This window comes from Strongyloides ratti (assembly GCF_001040885.1).
Source record: "Strongyloides ratti genome assembly S_ratti_ED321, chromosome : 1".
In the NCBI taxonomy this organism is placed as follows: Eukaryota; Metazoa; Nematoda; class Chromadorea; order Rhabditida; family Strongyloididae; genus Strongyloides; species Strongyloides ratti.
In genome coordinates, this window is record NC_037307.1 from 1,011,221 (window position 1) to 1,031,416 (window position 20,196).

Below are 20,196 nucleotides of genomic sequence, written 5' to 3' on the forward strand. Positions count from 1 at the left end.
CTTTAAAGAAAATGTATTGAAACGTTCATCTTTTTTTTATCAATCTTGTATTTTTTATTTCTATGACAATACAATGACATAATACTTTTTAATTTTATTTTTTTTTGTCATTTGTTAATAGTTTATTTATATTATTATTTGTGTATTGAAGTAAATGTAAGTAGTGGATTGAGTGTATTTATAGATAATGGATTCAAAGAATAGTTGCCATTTAATTAACTCATTCAATCTACTGTTAGGAGAAATGGATGAATTAGTTAACGGCAGTGACATTGGTTAGTCATTAATGATTTTATTAGTATCAATGTTTCAGTATATCATGAATTACTTGAATTATTTAAAAAATTATTTTCTAAATATCAAACATTAGAACAAACGAATCAAATGTTACAGATAAAATTAAAATTGAAAGAAAAAAGTGTAGTAGCAATTGGAAAAAAATTATTAACTAAAGATGTACAATTGACAGATTCATGCAACGAAGTTCGAATTCTTGAAATACGAAAGAAAGAATTAGAAACAAAGATTGAGAAACTTTTTGAAATTGTTAATCTTTTGAAGATCACGTCTAATACAAATACTATTAGTTCATCCATATCATTGGAACATTCATCAATACTTCAAAAAGAAATAAAGAGTAATAAGAATTCATCATCAAGGAGAAGAGCATCCATAAATTGTGTTAATGTGTCTATTTTATCGAGTGATATCTGTACAGACAACTTGAATTCTATAACATCACAATTGCATTCTTCCCAAAATGTCACTTCTGAAGTAGACAAAGCAAATAGTTCTGAATCACCTGTTAATTTCCCAAAAGAATCTTATATGTCTTTTGATAATAAAGTTATTCATAATTTTAATAGTACCAATAGAGTTTCAATATCATGTGTTCAAAAATATCCACCTTACAACTATAAATCTAAAGGAAAAATGACTCTTTTTGACATTTCTCCACAATATTCTCCAATGATTCCATATATTATTATTAGTTGTATAGAAGGATTGGAGAAATTTCATCTTGAAACTGAAGAATTATATCAACTACCAATATTATATAAAGAGGTATCAGAACTTTATAATAACTTTTTATACTCAAAGTCTATACCAGCATTAGAATTTATAAATCCTTCAACAATAATTGGATGTCTTCAAAAATTTCTTAGAGCAATCAGTGATCCCATTATACCACATGTTTTATGGATAGAATTTGATTCAGCTATCAAAACATTAAATGTGGATAATCTAATTTCTGTTATTAAACTTCTTCCTGAACCAAATCTTCAAACATTAGCTTATTTATGCCTTCATTGGATAAAAGTTTCAGAGAAATGTTATTCAAATAAAAAATTAGCTATTTATAATATTGCTGATATATTTGGACCAACAATTGTAGGATTTAATACATCACCAGGAATAATTACATCAAGTCAAATGAAAAAAGAAATGGAATCACAAAAACTTATAATTCTTGGATTTCTCCAATTATCCAATACTTTTTGGGAACAATTTTTACCAAAAGAAATTAACCATGTTGTATATAACTAAAATTATACTAACTTCAATTTGATAAATAGAGGTTAAAATATTGAATTCTATAAAAGTGAAACTTAATTAAGTTATTGTTAAGGAAATTGTTAATTAATTTTTAATGTGTACATTATCATACTTGATATTTATGAAATAACAAATTAACCAATTATATAAAATTTTGTTCAAAACACAATTAATATTGAAAATTTTTTGTTTTATTTTTGTAATTTATATATTATAGTGTATTCATATATCAATTTAGAAGAATTAAATATATGTTGTATAAAACGTGATTTAATTATAACAGTACTTATTTAATAGTTTATATAACCATTTTATATTATGAAAAATATTTATAGATTCAAAAGAAATTAAGATACTTTATTATTAAACTTATTTTTACACAAAAAATATCTTCTATAAATAAAACAAAAATTAAATGACAAAATAGAAGTATTTTAATAGATTAAAAATATAGAATAATTATATGGATAAACATAAAACATGTTTTATAAATTATTTTTATAAAATTAAAATGGTATCTAAATTTTTTATCACAATGATTATATTATTAATATAATAAAATATATTCTTAAAGTATATGAATATTTTAAAATTTAAAGAAAAAAAAAAATAAAAATATTACTTTATATATGATAAATGATACTTTTTATTAATCTTATTAATATCATTTTAAATAACTGATATAGAAGAAATTTCTCTTGTGTAGAATTTACTCGTATTTTAATAGAAAAAAGACTATTGCAAAAAAACTTTTATGCCGTTATACTTTTTTAATTTTCCTTTTATAAATTATATATATATTATATATATATATTTTTTTTTATTAAATTAAAACTTCCACCCTTTTTGTATACCTTAATAATCAATAAAAATATATCAATGAAAATATGAAAAATATCATTAACATATTTAATTTTCATTCTGAATTTTATTACTACTTTTAAATATTGTTAAGATTTTACATTCATTTAGTTTCTAATTTTATATACTAAAACCATATTATCATCTATAATAATGTAATAAATGTTATATTTATATTCAGATAGTTTGTCATAATGAAATATATCTAATAATAGGTCATAAGACTATTTTCTTTTTAAAGAGGAATAAATTATACCCAATGAAGGCTTTATTTTATAATCCAAAAATGTATCCCACAAAAAATTAAAATTTAATAAATGTAAATTTATATATATATATATTTTTTTTTAAACTTTATTTAATAGTACACTTAAATTATTAAATAAAAATAAAGAAATAAATATATTGATATACCTTATTATACTCAATTTAATGATTTATTTTAGGGAATGTTTGAAAAGATAAATTTATATTTTGAATATACACTGGTATAGTGAAAGAAGAAATCAATATAACCATGACTTTTACTTCGTCATTAAAGTAAGTAATTTTTACTGTTAATAATTAAACAAAATAATTATATTTTGTAGACATATTTTTGATATAATACAAGGAAATGAAAGTGTTAACTTAAGCAATGAAGAAAAAATTGCTTTAATTAAACATGTCTTTTTTATTGGTCAAATTTTAATCTACACTGGTATTGTTATATTTCAAATAATTAGAATTCTTTGGGTACCTTATCCATTTATGTTTATTCGTTGAATAATAAATCAGTAAAATTTTTTTTTTCTTCAATATTTATATATTTCACCATGATTAATATAACAATTCTTCTATTATTATGAAATAAATGTCATTTTATTTTATCATATTAGTGAAAAAAAAATCTAAAAATATTTATTTATTTTAATATTTTTTATTCTAATTTTACTGTGAAAATATAATAATAATTATTAAAAAAATATAAAAATATAATCATTTTTAAAATTAAATCAAAAGAATTAGAAATTTTGATAAAGATAATAATTCATGTAAAGTTAAAAATATGAAAAAAATTTATCACAATAAATTGTATCATTTCCCCAATCATTAAAATAAAAAACCCCATCTTTTACAAAAAAAAAATCATCTTTATACTAACATACGACTATTGGAGTAAAAAGTATGAATCACTATTTTGATTGAAGCGACCTTGTAAACAAAAAATTTTTTTTTTGATACATACTTCTTTCCCCATTATTCGTTAAAGGATAGTTTTCATATTTTTTTACAATTGTTTCAAAATATTTTAAGAGCCACAACATGTCATTTAAATTTAGAAATGTTGATATTTATTTTGAAGTTGGTGATATTTTTACTAGTAATGTTGATGCTATTTGTATATCCACAAATTCAAAACTTGACTTAAATGTTGGAGCTGGTAAAGCATTACATCGAAAAGTTGGAAATACACTGAATTCTGTTATTTTTGATGAGAAAAAGAAAATAACACAATCAACAGGAATTGTTGTTATTGATGGTGGTGAGATACTTGATAACAAAAAGATTATGTTTGCCATAATAAGAGGTACTGATATTGGACTTCTTTACGATGTTTATGAGAAAATTTTTGAAAAAGCTATTCAAGAACAGTTTAAAACTATTGCATTAACTGCTATTGGTGCAGGTAATTTACATGTTCCATTATCATTTGCCTCAACATGTGCCTTTACGGCCATAAATCGTTTTGATAATTTTGGAAGTTTAGAAAAAATATATTTTAAAGATATAAATGAAAGAACAATAAAAACATATCAAAGAAGTTTTCAAAGATTATTTGGAAGTAGTGGAAATAATATTTCTAACGAATTAGATGAAGATGATGAGGAAGATACAGGTGAAGTAGAAAATATTGAATCAACAAGTATGACCATTTTAACGGAAGATGATAGAAGTAAATTAGAAGAAGATGATAAGTGTGCAATTTGTTTGTCAAATTTTTTTGAATCAACTGAATGTGCCGTTAAATTAAGATTATGTAGGCATATATTTCACCAGGACTGTATTAATGAGGCTTTTAAAATGAGACCACGATGTCCATTGTGTTTAAAAATTTATGTTACAGCAATGGGACCACAACCACGTGGTGGAAGTATGGTTTCAAGAATTGTAAGTGGACGAGTACCTGGTTTTCCAGATGCTAATGGTTTTATAGAGATACGATATAAAATACCTAGTGGTATGCAAAGTGTAAGTTTCATTTGATGATAAAACTTTATAATATTATTTATCAGGAACAACATATACGTCCAGGATTACCTTATCTTGGTGTTACTAGAATTGCTTATCTTCCAAATACTGAGGAAGGAGCAAAATGTTTGAAATTATTAGAAATTGCCTTCAAAATGAGACTAACATTTACTGTTTCTGATTCTCTTACAACCAGAAAAAGAAATGTATGTGTATGGAATGGAATTCACCACAAAACATCAAAAGAAGGTGGACCTTTCGGATATCCTGACTCAGGTTATCTAACACGTCTCCAATATGAATTGAGAGACTTGGGAATTACAGAAGAATTTCTTGAACAATAATTGGTGTTAACATTAAAATTTTCTCTTTTCTTTTTTTTTTATTATGTAATATAAGCCATAGTTAAAAAAATAAATTTTTTAACAAATTACATTACTATAAGCTCAAAATAAGAAAAGTATTTTTGTTGGTAAATTTAAAAAAAAATCATAAGATTTAATTGTTGCTCTGAAAAAAAGATTCTTTGTTTAGAAGTAATCAATTAGATTATATTTAATTAATATTTTTTTTTTTGTTTTTCCACAAACTACATAATTACGTCTTGAAAATAAACATTTTTCCAAGGGAGTTATTTTTTTTTCAATCTTGTGCAGAAAAATAGAAAAAGAAAGAATTTTTTGTGAATTCATATACGTTAGTAGTGTAGCAAAAATAAATAATATGTTTAGATCTACAAATTCAAAATGCTCAAGGTAACTATTGTTTATTTAAAAATGTAGTATCTTAATTTTAGAATTATTTTTTCTCGTTATAAAAAGTGTTGGAAATGTCATTCAGAAACAGAAGACACGACGTTTTGCAATAGTTGTGACATTATCCAAAAGCCAAATGAAAATTTATGCCCATTTCAACGATTAAAAATGAAAAAGTCTTTTAATGTTAATGAAAAAGAATTAAAAACAAATCTAATGCAATTGCAATCTAAAGTTCATCCAGATAAATTTGGTTATAAAAGTGATGAAGAAAAAGTACTTTCAGATAAACATTCTGCTTTATTAAACGATGCTTACAAAACAATTTCAAATCCTATTTTGAGGGCTGAATATTTGTTAAATGATTTCAAGTCAAAAGAATATGGTATATTAAAATAATCTTTTAACTTTAAACTTTTTTAGATTCAATGTCAAATAATGAATTGCTAATGGAGATGATGAGTTTAAATGAAGATATATCAGAAATTGTCGATGATGAAAAGTTACATAATAAAAAAGATCAAATGGAAGCGGAAGAAAAGAAAATTATTGAAGAAATTGATAAAGCTTTTCAAAATAGCGATATTCCTGAAGCTAAAAAATTAATAACACGTTTAAAATTTGTCACGAGTGCAAAAAATCATATTTTGAAACGTTTGAAGCTATATTAGATTTGAATTTAAAGAAATAAAACAAAAGAAAATTAATAGAAGCAAATGCCATATCTTGATGGTGATAAAAATATTTTAGTATTTTTTTAAAGAATATTTAGAAAACATTATATTATAGTGGGAAATTGTTATTTTAACAAATAATGAATTACTTGATTAAGTTTTTCATGATTTTGCTACAATTTACCCAAAAGTAGTGGAATAAAATATGTTTCCAAGTGACAAGACAGTTTAAACAAAGTTTTCTAACACAAAAATTATATCATAAAAATTTTTTTTTTAATTTGTAAATTTTCTATTGAAGTTTTTTGTATTATAATTAGTATAAAAAAGTAGAAGAATTTTAATTTATTGTAAAATAATACTTTCTACAGTTTCGTGATATTAATACATACAGATTATTATTGGAAATATGTAATCATTTTAAATTTCAGGGAATTTTAAAAAATTTATTGCTTCTAAATGGATTCAAAAAAAGAGTATGATTCTGAGGAAGAGGATTTATTAGCACAACAAATTTACTATAAATCATTGGAAGAGGGTGAAAAGGCTGCAGCAACTGTTATTTCATCGAACAAGGTATGTTGATAAAAAATATGATTAAAAAATTTACCAAAATATTTTTGATTTATTTTATTTTTTTCAATATTATTATGAAGTACAAGTAAACTTTTTTACATACGGTATTATTTTAAGTAATATTTTTTGTTGTAATTATATTTAAAATTATTAATGTTACAACATATGTTAATATTTTTCATAATGATTAATTATTTTAATTTTTAAAATAACTCCACTATATATTTTATTTTTTAAATAACTTAATGTGTAACAAGCAATAATTTATAACTATATTTACTTTGTATATTTTATTTTTTTAAAAAACATTTTTTTTTAAAATTAGATATTCTTTTTTAGAGGCCTAGACAAAAAAATATTGAAGTTATAGAAAAATTTGAAGAAACAAGTGATAATTTGATAGAGAATACTCTTGAAAGTATTCCTCCATTGCCTCTTGAAGGTGTAACAGAAAAATACATGGGATATTTTTTGTTTCCTGAAAAATGTGATCCTTTCAAAGTTGACGGAAATATAGATGAAACAGAGGATGTCTTTTCAAATTTAACTAAAGAAAGTCTTATAGCTGATTATAAAAACAAGTCTTCTCGTAAATTTGTTCCTAAAAAAAATATTGAGACAAAAGATAATATACCTCATTCAAATTTGAAAGATGAAACATCAGATGAAAAAGAAATAATAGAAGAGGAAATAATTAAAAAGTTAGAAGTTATGAATCCAGATGATATTCTCCAGGGAAAAATAACTGACAGAACTCGTATTGCTTTTGATCCTGTTGCATCAAATTTTGAAATGCAAATGATAAATGCTATCAAACCAAGAATTGAAAGAACAGTAAGTGAAATGTTTAATAGTTTAGGAGTTAAACCATTAGAAGAATATTCTACTGATAAATTATATATTGAAGCAATTAAAAGAAGAAAAGAAATATTAAATATTTACTTCAAAAACAACATGGAGCAACAATCTGTTTATACTAAATTAATTATGCAAGATGGCATTAATATTCATATTGATGCCAGTTGGTGTATAACACCACTACTTAAAATTGTTGATGAAAATAGACATAAAAATACTATTGAAGCTAATGTAATTAGAAATATTGAAAATATATTGTTATTCACCTATCTTCTTTTTACAGAACGTACTTATTATTTTTATTTACGTTTTTCTGTAGGAGAATATTTATTAAAATTAATGAGATTATATTTTTTAAAGGTATCTGTATCTCTTGAAAGTAATATAATATCTGATTTTATGGAAAAAATGTTATATAAATATGTTTTACCAGAAGCAACATTAAATAAATTTCAAATAACAAAAGATACTCAAATTAATGGTGTTGAATCAATCCCTGAATATTTGATGCAATTATGTCAATCTTTTGAAGATAAAGCCTTAGGAGATGTCATCTTTACAAAATATTTACTTTTATTTAGTTATTTAAACTTAGATACAAAGATTATGACATATGCTGTCAGTCAACTTTGGGACATTAATAAAAGTGTTGTGAGGCAAATTATTTTAAAAAACAAAGATTACCCAGAATTAATATGCTACTTAGAAAAAAGAAGAATCAAAAATGAAAGTATATTGGCTGAAGAGCAATGTCCATTAGAATATGGTAAATTATTAACTTGTTATGCAATATCTTTAGGAAAAGAAATAGTCACAGAACGTAGATCTTCCTTATTATATAAAATTGCTGTTAATGAATTGAAAGACTTTTTTAGTAGACATGAAAATATTAAAGTGGGTGACAAAAATTACATCCCAGAATGGCATGAATTAATTAAAAGACTAAGAGTAATGTTGGAACCAGTAAAAGAATTTAATTAATAAATTTATAATATTTTTTAAAAATCTCAAATTAATGTTATACATAAAGTTAAAGTTTAAGATCATCCAATCTATAACACAAATTCATAGGCACATTTATTGTTTCTTCATCATGTGGTAAAGAGATAGATGGATTTTTTTTAAACTCATGTTTTTTTTTCTTATCCACATTTTGTTCTCCATGTGTAGTATTATCATAACTTAATTTTTGATTATTATGTTGACTTTTAAAATATCTTTTTTTATTTTCACAGGGTTTTAATTTAGAATTTAATAATTCTGTATTATTATTTTCACAACTACTATAAGAATATTGGGAATTTTTTCTCGTAAATATTGCTTCTGAAGAACATTGACTTTTTCTTCTCCATCCTTCTTTACTACGTGTTGATTTAATTGAGGATGATGTTGAGTTACCTCTTATTTTTGGTGCCAATTGCCCACCAGATGCCCAGAAACGACTAAATTCTTTTGCATTTCTATTAACATTACATGATGTACTTGATGATCTATATCTTCGAGAACTTCTAACAACTGGTTGTCTTTCATTTCTTATACTTCTTCTTTGGTGGCCACTCCCACTAAATTTTGCTGCTCTCGAGGTACTAGATTGTACTAATCCCATCTTTAAAAAAACAAAAATATATACTAAAAAAAATGATATTTAATAAAATATAAAAATAACAAAATATATATTATTTGACGAATAAACAAAATGAATATTTATAAATGATATCTTTTATAAATATCCATTAAAACTTAACCATAAACATAAGTTTTCAATTTAATTGTCTTGAATAACATTTTTAAAAAAAAAAATATATATATATATATTTAGCTAGTTAAGTAAAAACATTCACGTGTACATATTAATCTTTATTGAAAATGAAGTAAAATTATAAAGAAATAATAAGTATTTTATTAGAATCATATTAAAAATAAAAGAATTTTATTGAATAAAAAAAAAAAGTTAAGTAACATACATATTATATATCAATTGATATTTTGAAAAATTACTTATTTTGAATAAAATTAAATTTATCGAAATAAAAGATGCAATTTAATAATATTTGTCATAGTATATAAAAAAAAAAAAATTCTTTTATGTGACTTTACAATTTGATGAAGATTATTTATATATGAAATTATAATCTTATGGGAGTTTCTAGTCCTCACAATATATTCCTTATCATGTACTAATTTTATCAAAAATAACAAACTTTGATCAATGATTTTATTTTTTAAGAAATATATATAATAATGATAAATATATGTTATAATAATTATATAATTTTTTTAAAATAATAATCTGTAAGTTAAAGTAAATATTTTTACTGGCAACATTTGAAACGTATTCTATTTACAAATATTAAGTTTTTTTTTAAAAAATATATGAATAAATTTTAAGATCAAAGTACAATTAATACTAGAAAAATCATAAACACCTGATATATTTTTTTTAATGTTTAAATTTAAAATATTTGTAAAAATGACTGGCATTTTAGATATTTTTTTTTATTTCTTTTAAACAACATCATATAGTTTATCTTACTTAGTAATAGGAAACAATTATCCTAATGGCATATAAAATATAATAATATTAAATTCATACACTCTTAAATTTGCGTAAAATAAAAGAATATTTTAAAAAAGTTTTCACACAGTTTGATAAAATATTAAAAAGTGAAAAAAATTTTTTATCCTATAATAAATTATGACATTGGATAACAAAAATGGTTTAAAATGGGGAAATAGATAAAAATAGAAAGTTTATGTGGTTACACAGTTACTTATTGAAAATATTTTGTCTTTTACTTATTGAATTTAAAAACTAAATTATCAGATGTTTTTAAATTTATATAATATTGGTTTGTAATAAATAAATAATTTGTATAGTTTTGTAACAATTAAAAAAAATCAAAATTTAATTAAGATGACTTTTTTTTTATTATAATTTTTAAAAAAAAAAAAACAATTTATTATAAAGAAGTTTAATAATTTTGTCCTAAAATTGACCTTTCATTGTCAGAGACAATTAACTTTATAAAGCTAATTTTGTAAATGTATTTATCCAGTATTGTAAAATACTCAAAATTTGTTGGATAATTAATTGTTAATAATAACTTAAATAAATGCTTATATCATAAAAACAAGAACAAAATTCATTATAAATTTTGCAATAAAAATTTAAAGAATAATAAATTTTAATTATCTTAAAAAAAAATTATTTTTAACTATGTGTTTTAACGTAAAATAATGTTAAATATTATTGTAAAATATATTAAAATAATATTAATTTATATCTTTCTTTATTATTTTTATTAATCATAATTTTCTTCCTTTGCCTACATATTTTTAATAATATTCCTTTCTCCGTAATAAAAGTTGTAAAAATTTATAAATTTATTTTATTTTAATAAAAATATTTTAAAATATAATCTAACAGTAATAATAAAAAATATATTTCTAATTTATTATTAGTATCAAAAAAGTAAAGTACAAAATATTAAACTAAACTTATAAATGTTATTTTAAATTTCACAAAATTATGTTCTAAAGTATAATATCAGGTAATATTTAGTATATGAAAAATTACTTACTTTTAATATTTTACCAAATAATTAAAAAAGATTTTCTTGACTTATATTTAAAAATAATGTGTATTTATTTTAATTTTGTGAAAAAAGAAATTAGTAGTTACAAAACCATTTAAGTTATAGTATTTATATTTTAAACTATTAGCATAATTTTTACAAACTTTTAGAATCTCACATAATATTTGTTCTTACATTTTAATAATAAATATAAAAAAATATTTTTTTTTTTAATTATAATTTATAGTCAATTTTTTTTATAAAAAAATAACTTTAAAAAATTAATCTGTTTCAAAAACTAGTTTTGAATTCAAATAAATTTTTTGAATTTGAAAAAATTATGTAAGTATCAAAAGATTAGTAGTTTGATTTTTCCACATATTAAACATTTAAATCTATTTTATTTTTCTTACTTTAGAAATTTCTTTTTGTTTAAGATATTTAAAAAAAATTATAGTGTAGCTTTACATTTGATTAATTTCAAACTAAGTATAATGATTTTTTAATTTAAAATGGTTTAAACTTTGAAAATAATTTTAACTTTTTATAATTGTACCATTTTTGTTTAAAAAAATAATATTATAGTTAATATAAAAAAAATTTTTATCATGTTTTAAGTAGTCTAAGTGATGGTTTAACATTAAACATTATCAGGCAATCGAAAAATAAATGTTAAATACAAAGCCTATTCTTTAAAGTTTTTTTTATTTTATTTTTTTTTAGTTAAAAAAACACAACATTTTTTTAAATATAATAAGTTGCAATAAAATTTTTGATAAATATTTAATTTTTAACAAAAATATTTTTAAATGATAACATAATTTTTTAACAAAAATTTTTTTAGAATAATTTTCATAATTTATTGTAAATTATAAAGACCAATTTGTTTTGTAAAATTTTTTATGGTAAACATTTTTTTTAAAAAGTTAGAATATCAAAAATTTTCAAAATGATAATAATTGTTTTTTGAATTTTTAGTATAACATTAATGTATCAATAAATTATATTATAATATTTGCATTTAGTAACAAATATAAATATACATATATATATATTTATTTTTATCTCTTATAAATGTAAAATAACATGATATATATAAAATAAAAATCGGAAAATATATGAATATTAAGTTATTAAAGTATTAACCTACTAAAATAAAATATTTTATATTATTATTAATCTTATTACTAAAATCACTTTTTTTTTTTCACATAAATTAGTAATGAAAATAAATTGTTTATTACGTAATACTAATAAATATTAAGTCATTTACCTTATTTAAAAAATTTTCATGAAAAACATTTTAGGATACCGGTAAACAAAATGTTTTATAATTAGTTTAATTTAAAATTTTTATTTGGCAAAAAGACTTTTTAAATATTTTATATTAGAATTAAAAAATGATGGGGCAAGATTTTAGTAATATCAAAGTGCAATAGATATTTAAGAATTTAATTTCCTTGGGGAATTTTTTAGACCATTTATCACTTATAAGTTATTTTTAAAAATATTTCGGAAATTGAAGAAAAAATTTCATTAAAAAATTTAGACACCTAAAAATATGATATATGAGAGATTTGATTTTAATCTCTTTAAATTAATTGCTACTATCCCAAATACATAAATTGTTAAGTTGGATTCATTTTTACTTATATAAGTAGTTAAATATTTTAGTTAATCAGTTACTTTTATAAAATTAAGAAATAATGATATTTCTTTACTTACTTAAATATCCCTTTAGTATAATAAAATTTCTAAAATATTCTCATTTACTTCCTTATAAAAATATGTTGTTATATTTGAAATTGAAAAGATAACCTGAGTACAATGACAAAATGAAAATGTTTGTTAATTTATTTTATCACGATATAAATTGCCAAAAAGTTATTTTTCCATCTATTTATATTTTTTTATACTTTATTTAAGTTACTCAAAATATTAAAACACATGTACTTCATTAAATAATATATTTTCTATTTATGGATAATTTATATCTTCATAACTGATAAATGTTTTTTAAACTTACCATGGTAATGTAAACTTTTAATTAATGTTTAATCATTAATATTATACCATAAGTTTATAAAGTTATATATTTTAACATACTGTAACAAGAAATTTTAATATCTTTTTATTTATAAAATCACGATTAAAATAACTATAGACAAGGGTATTTAAAGAAAATATTAATTGTCATAATTCAATCTTTCATATTTCTATGACTTTTTCTTAGACATTTTAAATACAATTTTATCTTTATTACGCTTCTAATAATGGAGTACATTATTGCTTTAAGGAATTTTCATAAATATATCATAAATTTTACAACATAAAAATTTACTATCAACATTTTTTTTTTTATAATATATAATAAAATGTTATTTTTTGTTATTTGTATTTTATAAATTAAAAATAAATGTCTATAGTACATTTTCATTAATATGACCTTCATTTATTAAAGAAAAAAAAATTAAATAGGGTGTCATTATCAATCATATTTTGACATTTCTTTTATCTAATCATTTTCAAAAAAACACCTATTAATTTAAATTAACCAACACTTTTTATTTTACTTTATCATATATTTATTAATAAAATTATTAAAAAAATTATTTATTTTTTTAAAAAAACTTAAATTTAGCAAATGCTTAATTAAGCCCGGATTTTTAAGTCTTTTTTTTTAAATAACTATCAAAACAAAAATTTTCATTTTCTAATATTTTATAATATATCGTGCATCAATTTATCACGAATTAAAGGTATGATAGTAATAGTTAAAATATAAAACGACATTTTATATAACAAAAAGGAAAAAAAATTTTACGTTAAAAACTATAGCTATAGATGATTTGGAAATTTTATTTAAATATTATATTTTCTTTTTTATAAAAAAAATATGATGTTTTACTAGAAAAAAAAATATACTTATGTGTTTTTGATTTTTTTTTTTTATAAATATTTAAACAATTTTATTTATTATAAATTATTAATTAATTGTTTTCTTTTCTATAAAAATTATCTCTATCAAATAGTTTCTATTATTTATTTTTCCTCTTTAAATTATCATCTTCATAAAAAAGATAACAATTTAAAAAATTTTAATTTATTTTAAATTTTCATTTTTAGCACTTCAAGTTAAACTGTTTTTTTTTATTTTACTTGTTATTATTTTCACTTATTGACATATAATTCCTCTACATTTATTTCTACTGTTTATTTATAAATTTAGTACAGAAACATAGCTATAATAAAATATACTTTAACTTTTCTTTTTTTTTGTGAAATATTTAACATTCTAGTACTTTATATTTCTTTTAATATTTATCATATAAAAAAAAACTCTAGAAAAAAAAATATTTTTTAATAAAAAGTTATATCATAATTAATATTCTAAATACTATTTTACTTTTATAGAGAAATAAAAAAAAAAACTATATTTCTAAAGTTTACTTAAAAAAGTTTTAATTTTTTTAAAATTATTATTCTTTTCAAAGTTTGTGTAAAAAGTACTAAGATTTTGACAATGGGTTGTACACAGGCAAAAATACAACAGGATACTTCTATTGATAATGAAATTAATAAGAAAAGCGCTGTTTCTAATGATTGTCTCAAGGCTAATCATGAATTTGAAAGAAGACCAAGTGCCAACTCAAAGACGTATGTTTATTTAATTCAAGTATCTTTTTTAATTTAATTTTTTTTTAACAAATACAGAAAATCACATCTTGTTAAATTTACATTGACAAAAGAAGAAAAAGTTATAATTCAAAAGTATTGGGAAAATACGGTTTTGGTGCAGATACCGGATCTTTTTTTAAGAACTATGTTAAATTCAATTAAAGAGAGTCCAAAACTTTTAGATGTAATTAATTGCAGAATGGGAGATCCTAATATTCCTGAACTGTCGGAATGGCCAAAATTAAAGTGCATGGCAAAAGGAAATTGCAATTTTTTTACTAAACAAATAGTTGAAAATCATTTAGAAGAATCATTAGTTAGAAAAGATAGTGAAGTATTAGGAGCTATACATATACAATATTCTCCTTATGGTTTTAAACCAACATTTCTTGATATATGGCATAATAATATTTTAAAATTAATAAGAGAAGAAGTTAATTTTGATTGTGAAAATAGTAAAGAAAAATTTTTAAGTGCTTTTACAAAATTAGCACATTTCTTAATAACAATACTTATAGTTGAGTACGAGGATCATATGAAATCTGTACGCCTTCATGATCGTGAAGTTAGTAGATCTCAAAATGATGGAATTAGTCCATGTCCTGCTGACTTTTAAAATTTTTTTTTATATATTTTTGATAAGACATCAACTTTTTATTTCAGACAATAATATACATAGCCTACTTCTATCCAAAAAAAAAATCTTTCCAAAGAAGCTTTTATCAAGTGACATTAAAAATAATAATTAAATGCTTGTAATTATCATGAAAAATTTAATTATCTCTAATTTTGTAATTATAGAATCATTTCTCTTTTATATATCTAGTAAATTTTACAAATTTAATAAGATATTTTAAGGAGCTTAAAATTTTTTTTATAATCTTTTAAATATTTAAATTAATTAACAAAATTTTATTTTACAAAATCATATACATTTTTACATAAATTAATTTTGTGAATACCAAATGAAGCAAGATTATTTTTATGTTGCTTAAATTATTAACTCCCACTTAAAATATTAATAATCAATCGTTTTCTTTCGTTTTTTTTTAACATAATTTATATTTTGATAAGCTTTTTGACAACAAAATTGAAGATTTATAATTAAATAGTTATAATATATTTAAAAAAAAACATAATAATATTGTAAGGGACCAAATATTGAAATTTTATAAAATATCTTTATCAATAATATACAATAAACAAAAAGTTAAAAAGAAAAGCATTATAACACTTGTTATGAGTAATATTAATATTAAATGTCATTTTATTTATAAAAAATAATTTTTTATTCAAACTAAAAAAGACTTTTTTTAATAGAAATGTATTATCACATTATATTTATAATTATTGATAAAATGTTGTAAAGGAAAAAAAATGTTTATTGAAACTTGTGATTATTTTGTTTAAATTATAATATTTGCTTCATGAAAAAAAAACACAATACTTATAATTGATAAGTTATATATAATATTAAAATATTTTATTTATATAAATTGTGACAAAATGTTTTTAATTTCAATATTTTGATATAATTTTAAAGTTTCATAATTACTGAATTTATTAATCATTGTAACAGGAATGTTCTTACAAAATTCTTTGAATATTTGAAAAAACAAATTACTTAAAAAATTTATCTATTAATGTAACATAATGTTTTACTATAAAACAACATATAAAAAATTAACGATATTTTTTCTATTAAAAATCTATTATTTTTTTATTTTTTCAATAATAAAATTTAATTACAAAAAAAATATTTTATTTTTCTTTTTAAAAAAAATACAAAAAAAAATAAAAATAAATTTTTTAATAGACCAAATAATCTGGAGTTCAAACTACATTTGTTATATTTAAAAAAAAAGTTAATACTTTTAAATTAACAAAAGAAGTATAAAATATTACAAGAATAATATAAATAAATATTATATATCATATTTTTTGAGATTATATGATAAAATTATCTTTTAAACATAAGCATTTAATCTAGTTTTATATTCAATAGCTACCTTTTTATAAAGAATGATTTTTATTAAATATTTATATATTTACTTGGTTCTTAAAAAAAAAGTAACAATACTTTTTCCAGAAAGCTTGACAAAGTTTCATGTTTGCTTAATCGATTACTACTGATTACTCATATTTGCTTACAAGCATATATTAAAAATTTTTTTTTTTATAACTAGGACACACCAACTGACAAAATATGATACTTGGCCCCTATAGGTGTCTTTAACACACACTTTTATAATTTTACTTCATTTTACAATTATTTTACTGATACTAGATAGAGCTATGTCACAAATACTAAAAAAAGAACCTGATTTTTATACAAATTATGGTCTTGATTCAGATGATGATAAAGATGAAACAATTAATATTTTAGAATTACACATTGACCCATACCTAAATGGAAGATTAAATGAAAAAATTGTAAGTTAAATTTTTTTATTTTTTTTAAAAAAATAAATATTTTAAGACATTATCTCCTAACTCTGTTAAATCAAATTTAACATATCCTAAAAGAAAATATACATTATCAAGAGCAGATTCTTTAAAAATTATGGATATACCTAAATTTAGTAAATATGAAATAGAAGGTAGACATAATAAAGATGGACCATCATCAGTAACAACAGTTCTTGCAATGGCTGGTTTATTTATTTGTGGCATAATGTTAATGATATCAGGAATAATAATACTTACTCAACAACGAGAATATGAATTTGTGATAACAGGAATAGTATTTCTATGTACAGGATTTGTAATGTTATTAACTTGTTTAATTGTACAAAGAAAAAATGTAATGAAATATATTTATGAGTTAAATCAAGATTTATATTTCCTTCGAATGGGAGAATCCCAATTATGGAATTTTGTTTTTAATCAAGAAAATACTTCAAAATACGAAAAACCATATCATCGATAAAGATAAATGTTAAAGTACCTTTTTTATAACTAAAAAAAAAGATTATAATATATTATTAAAATTACGAGGCATATTTTAAAATTTCTTACTTATTTAGGCTATAATAAAATTTAAAATAAATAAATTTGTATGATATCAATTATAAAAAATAGAAAAATGTCCTAAATATATTTATCATAAATACATATTTTTATAATACAAATTTTTTTTTATTATTACCTAAACACATTTTATTAAATGTATTTACATACTTCAATGAAAATCATTTATATTAAAAAGAAAATAATTAATCAGAAATTGTGTATTCCAAATAAAATAAGATCTGTCAATTACTAATCTTCATTACAATGTGTACTGATAAATTAATGAGAGATAAAAAAAATTAATTTTAAAAACAAAATATAGTTAAATATAAATGTTCATGATTTTTTCTCGTCATTTTTTATAAATAAACCAGTAAGCATTATAAAAAAAATTAATTCTAAACTTCACTACAAAAATAAGAAATTCTTGATTAAAAAATAAAAAACGAGAGAGATTTATAAAAATAATATTTTAATTAAATTAATATTAATTTATTCGTCCAGTGGACTGTTGAGAGTAGAGTTGAAGAAACAAAAATAAATAATCTAAAGACGATTGAAGATAATATTTTTTTTTTTGATATAACTCTCATACAATGAGATTTTATTGCACAAAAAAAGTTCTTCTTTTAATTTTTTGATATTACATATTGAAAAGAAAACTTTAATAATCTTAAATATTATATACAATACGTCTCCTTCAAATCTACCAACAACGGCTAATGGGAAATAAATAAGATTACAACGATTGTTAGTTGGATGGTTTTTAACGGCGAGTTCCGTCTTCGAAGAAGATTCCTCCATCGATAGCGCAGTATTTTGGACAGATTCCTTTCTCTCCTGGTGTTCCAGCTGGTCCTGGTGGTCCTGGAGGTCCATTTGCTCCATCAGCTCCTGGTGGTCCATCTGGACCTGGAGCTCCTTTAGGTCCTGGAGCTCCTGGTGGACCATCTTTTCCTGGTGCTCCTGGAGGTCCTGGTGGTCCTTGTGGTCCTGGTTCTCCAACTTCACCTGGTTCACCTGGTACAAGTGGTTCAGAAACAGCTGGAATTCCTGGTTCACCTGGTGCTCCTGGTGGTCCTTGTTCACCTTGTGGTCCTGGTGGTCCTCTTGGTCCTGGAGTTCCTGGTGCAGCATCAACTCCTGAACGTCCTGGTGATCCTGGCTCACCTGGGTCTCCTGGTGGTCCTGGAGGTCCTGGTGGTCCTGGTGGCCCTTGTGGACATGGTTTACATGGTGGTGGAGTAGCTGGTTCACATGGAGTTTGTGGTGGTTTTCCTGGAGTACCTGGTTGTCCTGGAGCTCCTGGTTTTCCTGGTCTTCCTGGTTTTCCTGGTGCTCCTTGTGGACCAGGAAGTCCTGGAAGACAACATCCTTCACATGAAACTTTTGGTTCATTATTTACAGCTGGTTCAGCTCCATACCCACCTTGACGACGTGTACGGTTTCCTCCGTTGACTGGAAGAGATTTCAAATGTGCGACTTCAACAAAGATATCTTTAGTAGATCCCTATAATAATATTAAAAAATAAATATAGTTCAAAATATAATATATTATATATATATATTTATGATTTTAAAAAAAATTAAAAAAATTTTTTAAAAATTATTACCTTGCAGAATGAAATCTCATGATGCATTTGTCTTCGGACATGTGCTACATAATTATAGACCATAGGAAGTGTCACAACAACACTGAAAACAGCAACAACACTCAAAGTGACTGCTGTATAGGCAACAAATTTGTAGGCCTTTAGACGACCGTCAGCTTCCATAACTGCTAATTAAGTTTCGACAACGCCAAGTTCCTCTTCTGAGAAGGAAAGAAGAAAACAAGGAGCAGTACGACTGTGATTATAAATTTGCCGTACATGTCTTATATACTCTCAATCAGACCAAGCTCGACCCATATCATCGGAGCATGTGGGTCATGTAGACACCTCCTACTTGATTATAGCAAATCCCTATAAACCGGCACTACACCCCTCTGATACCGGCTCTGATATCCCAGAGGCGATCCATCTCCACATATAGACGTGTTTTCGCTATCTCTAATCATATATTACATATGGTAAGAATTATTACATATATCTTGTATACATAATTATAGTGTTATAAGAAAGAACCAAAACAATCATATACGATCTAACATATCAATTATACCAATCAAAACATTTATTAATATGGCTTTTCATATAAAACTATAAAAAAATATATCAAAATTCTTCATATTGAAAGTGGATAAAAATTATACAATATAATATTTAACGTATCATTATTTTTATTTATTTATTAAAAATAATAATAACAATTGTATTCTTTATTTAACATATAGTAAAAAAAAAGCAAATCATGCTATAACTTAACATATATTGATAATAAAGAATACAATTATAAAAATTAAAATTTTTTTTTTTT

At 21.8% G+C, this 20,196-nt stretch overlaps 8 protein-coding genes across 8 annotated transcripts; 6 read left to right on the forward strand and 2 right to left on the reverse strand.

Annotated features, from left to right (window-relative positions):
- Nucleotides 1–187: 187 nt before the first annotated feature.
- SRAE_1000032800 (Rac GTPase-activating protein 1) lies at nt 188–1,548 on the forward strand (the record flags this gene model as incomplete). Its single annotated transcript, XM_024647148.1, has 2 exons — nt 188–275; nt 314–1,548. 2 exons carry the CDS (start codon nt 188–190, stop codon nt 1,546–1,548), a joined length of 1,323 nt encoding a protein of 440 aa, XP_024501255.1.
- A 2,175-nt stretch (nt 1,549–3,723) lies between these two features.
- SRAE_1000032900 (Zinc finger, RING-type domain and Macro domain and Zinc finger, RING/FYVE/PHD-type domain-containing protein) lies at nt 3,724–4,994 on the forward strand (the record flags this gene model as incomplete). Its single annotated transcript, XM_024647149.1, has 2 exons — nt 3,724–4,650; nt 4,695–4,994. The coding sequence occupies 2 exons, from the start codon at nt 3,724–3,726 to the stop codon at nt 4,992–4,994; spliced, it is 1,227 nt and encodes a 408-aa protein (XP_024501256.1).
- Nucleotides 4,995–5,373: 379 nt separating this feature from the next.
- On the forward strand, nt 5,374–6,076 carry SRAE_1000033000 (Iron-sulfur cluster co-chaperone protein HscB, mitochondrial; the record flags this gene model as incomplete). The annotated part of the gene is made up of 3 exons (XM_024647150.1): nt 5,374–5,405; nt 5,447–5,790; nt 5,829–6,076. 3 exons carry the CDS (start codon nt 5,374–5,376, stop codon nt 6,074–6,076), a joined length of 624 nt encoding a protein of 207 aa, XP_024501257.1.
- A 462-nt stretch (nt 6,077–6,538) lies between these two features.
- Nucleotides 6,539–8,494, forward strand: SRAE_1000033100 (Hypothetical protein; the record flags this gene model as incomplete). Its single annotated transcript, XM_024647151.1, has 3 exons — nt 6,539–6,655; nt 6,995–7,828; nt 7,874–8,494. The coding sequence occupies 3 exons, from the start codon at nt 6,539–6,541 to the stop codon at nt 8,492–8,494; spliced, it is 1,572 nt and encodes a 523-aa protein (XP_024501258.1).
- A 49-nt stretch (nt 8,495–8,543) lies between these two features.
- Nucleotides 8,544–9,119, reverse strand: SRAE_1000033200 (Hypothetical protein; the record flags this gene model as incomplete). Its single annotated transcript, XM_024647153.1, has 1 exon — nt 8,544–9,119. One exon carries the CDS (start codon nt 9,117–9,119, stop codon nt 8,544–8,546), a length of 576 nt encoding a protein of 191 aa, XP_024501259.1.
- Nucleotides 9,120–14,611: 5,492 nt separating this feature from the next.
- On the forward strand, nt 14,612–15,382 carry SRAE_1000033300 (Globin, structural domain-containing protein; the record flags this gene model as incomplete). Its single annotated transcript, XM_024647154.1, has 2 exons — nt 14,612–14,745; nt 14,803–15,382. 2 exons carry the CDS (start codon nt 14,612–14,614, stop codon nt 15,380–15,382), a joined length of 714 nt encoding a protein of 237 aa, XP_024501260.1.
- Nucleotides 15,383–17,061: 1,679 nt separating this feature from the next.
- Nucleotides 17,062–17,695, forward strand: SRAE_1000033400 (Hypothetical protein; the record flags this gene model as incomplete). Its single annotated transcript, XM_024647155.1, has 2 exons — nt 17,062–17,199; nt 17,246–17,695. The coding sequence occupies 2 exons, from the start codon at nt 17,062–17,064 to the stop codon at nt 17,693–17,695; spliced, it is 588 nt and encodes a 195-aa protein (XP_024501261.1).
- Nucleotides 17,696–18,544: 849 nt separating this feature from the next.
- Nucleotides 18,545–19,553, reverse strand: SRAE_1000033500 (Collagen alpha-5(IV) chain; the record flags this gene model as incomplete). Its single annotated transcript, XM_024647156.1, has 2 exons — nt 18,545–19,288; nt 19,392–19,553. The coding sequence occupies 2 exons, from the start codon at nt 19,551–19,553 to the stop codon at nt 18,545–18,547; spliced, it is 906 nt and encodes a 301-aa protein (XP_024501262.1).
- Nucleotides 19,554–20,196: the final 643 nt, after the last annotated feature.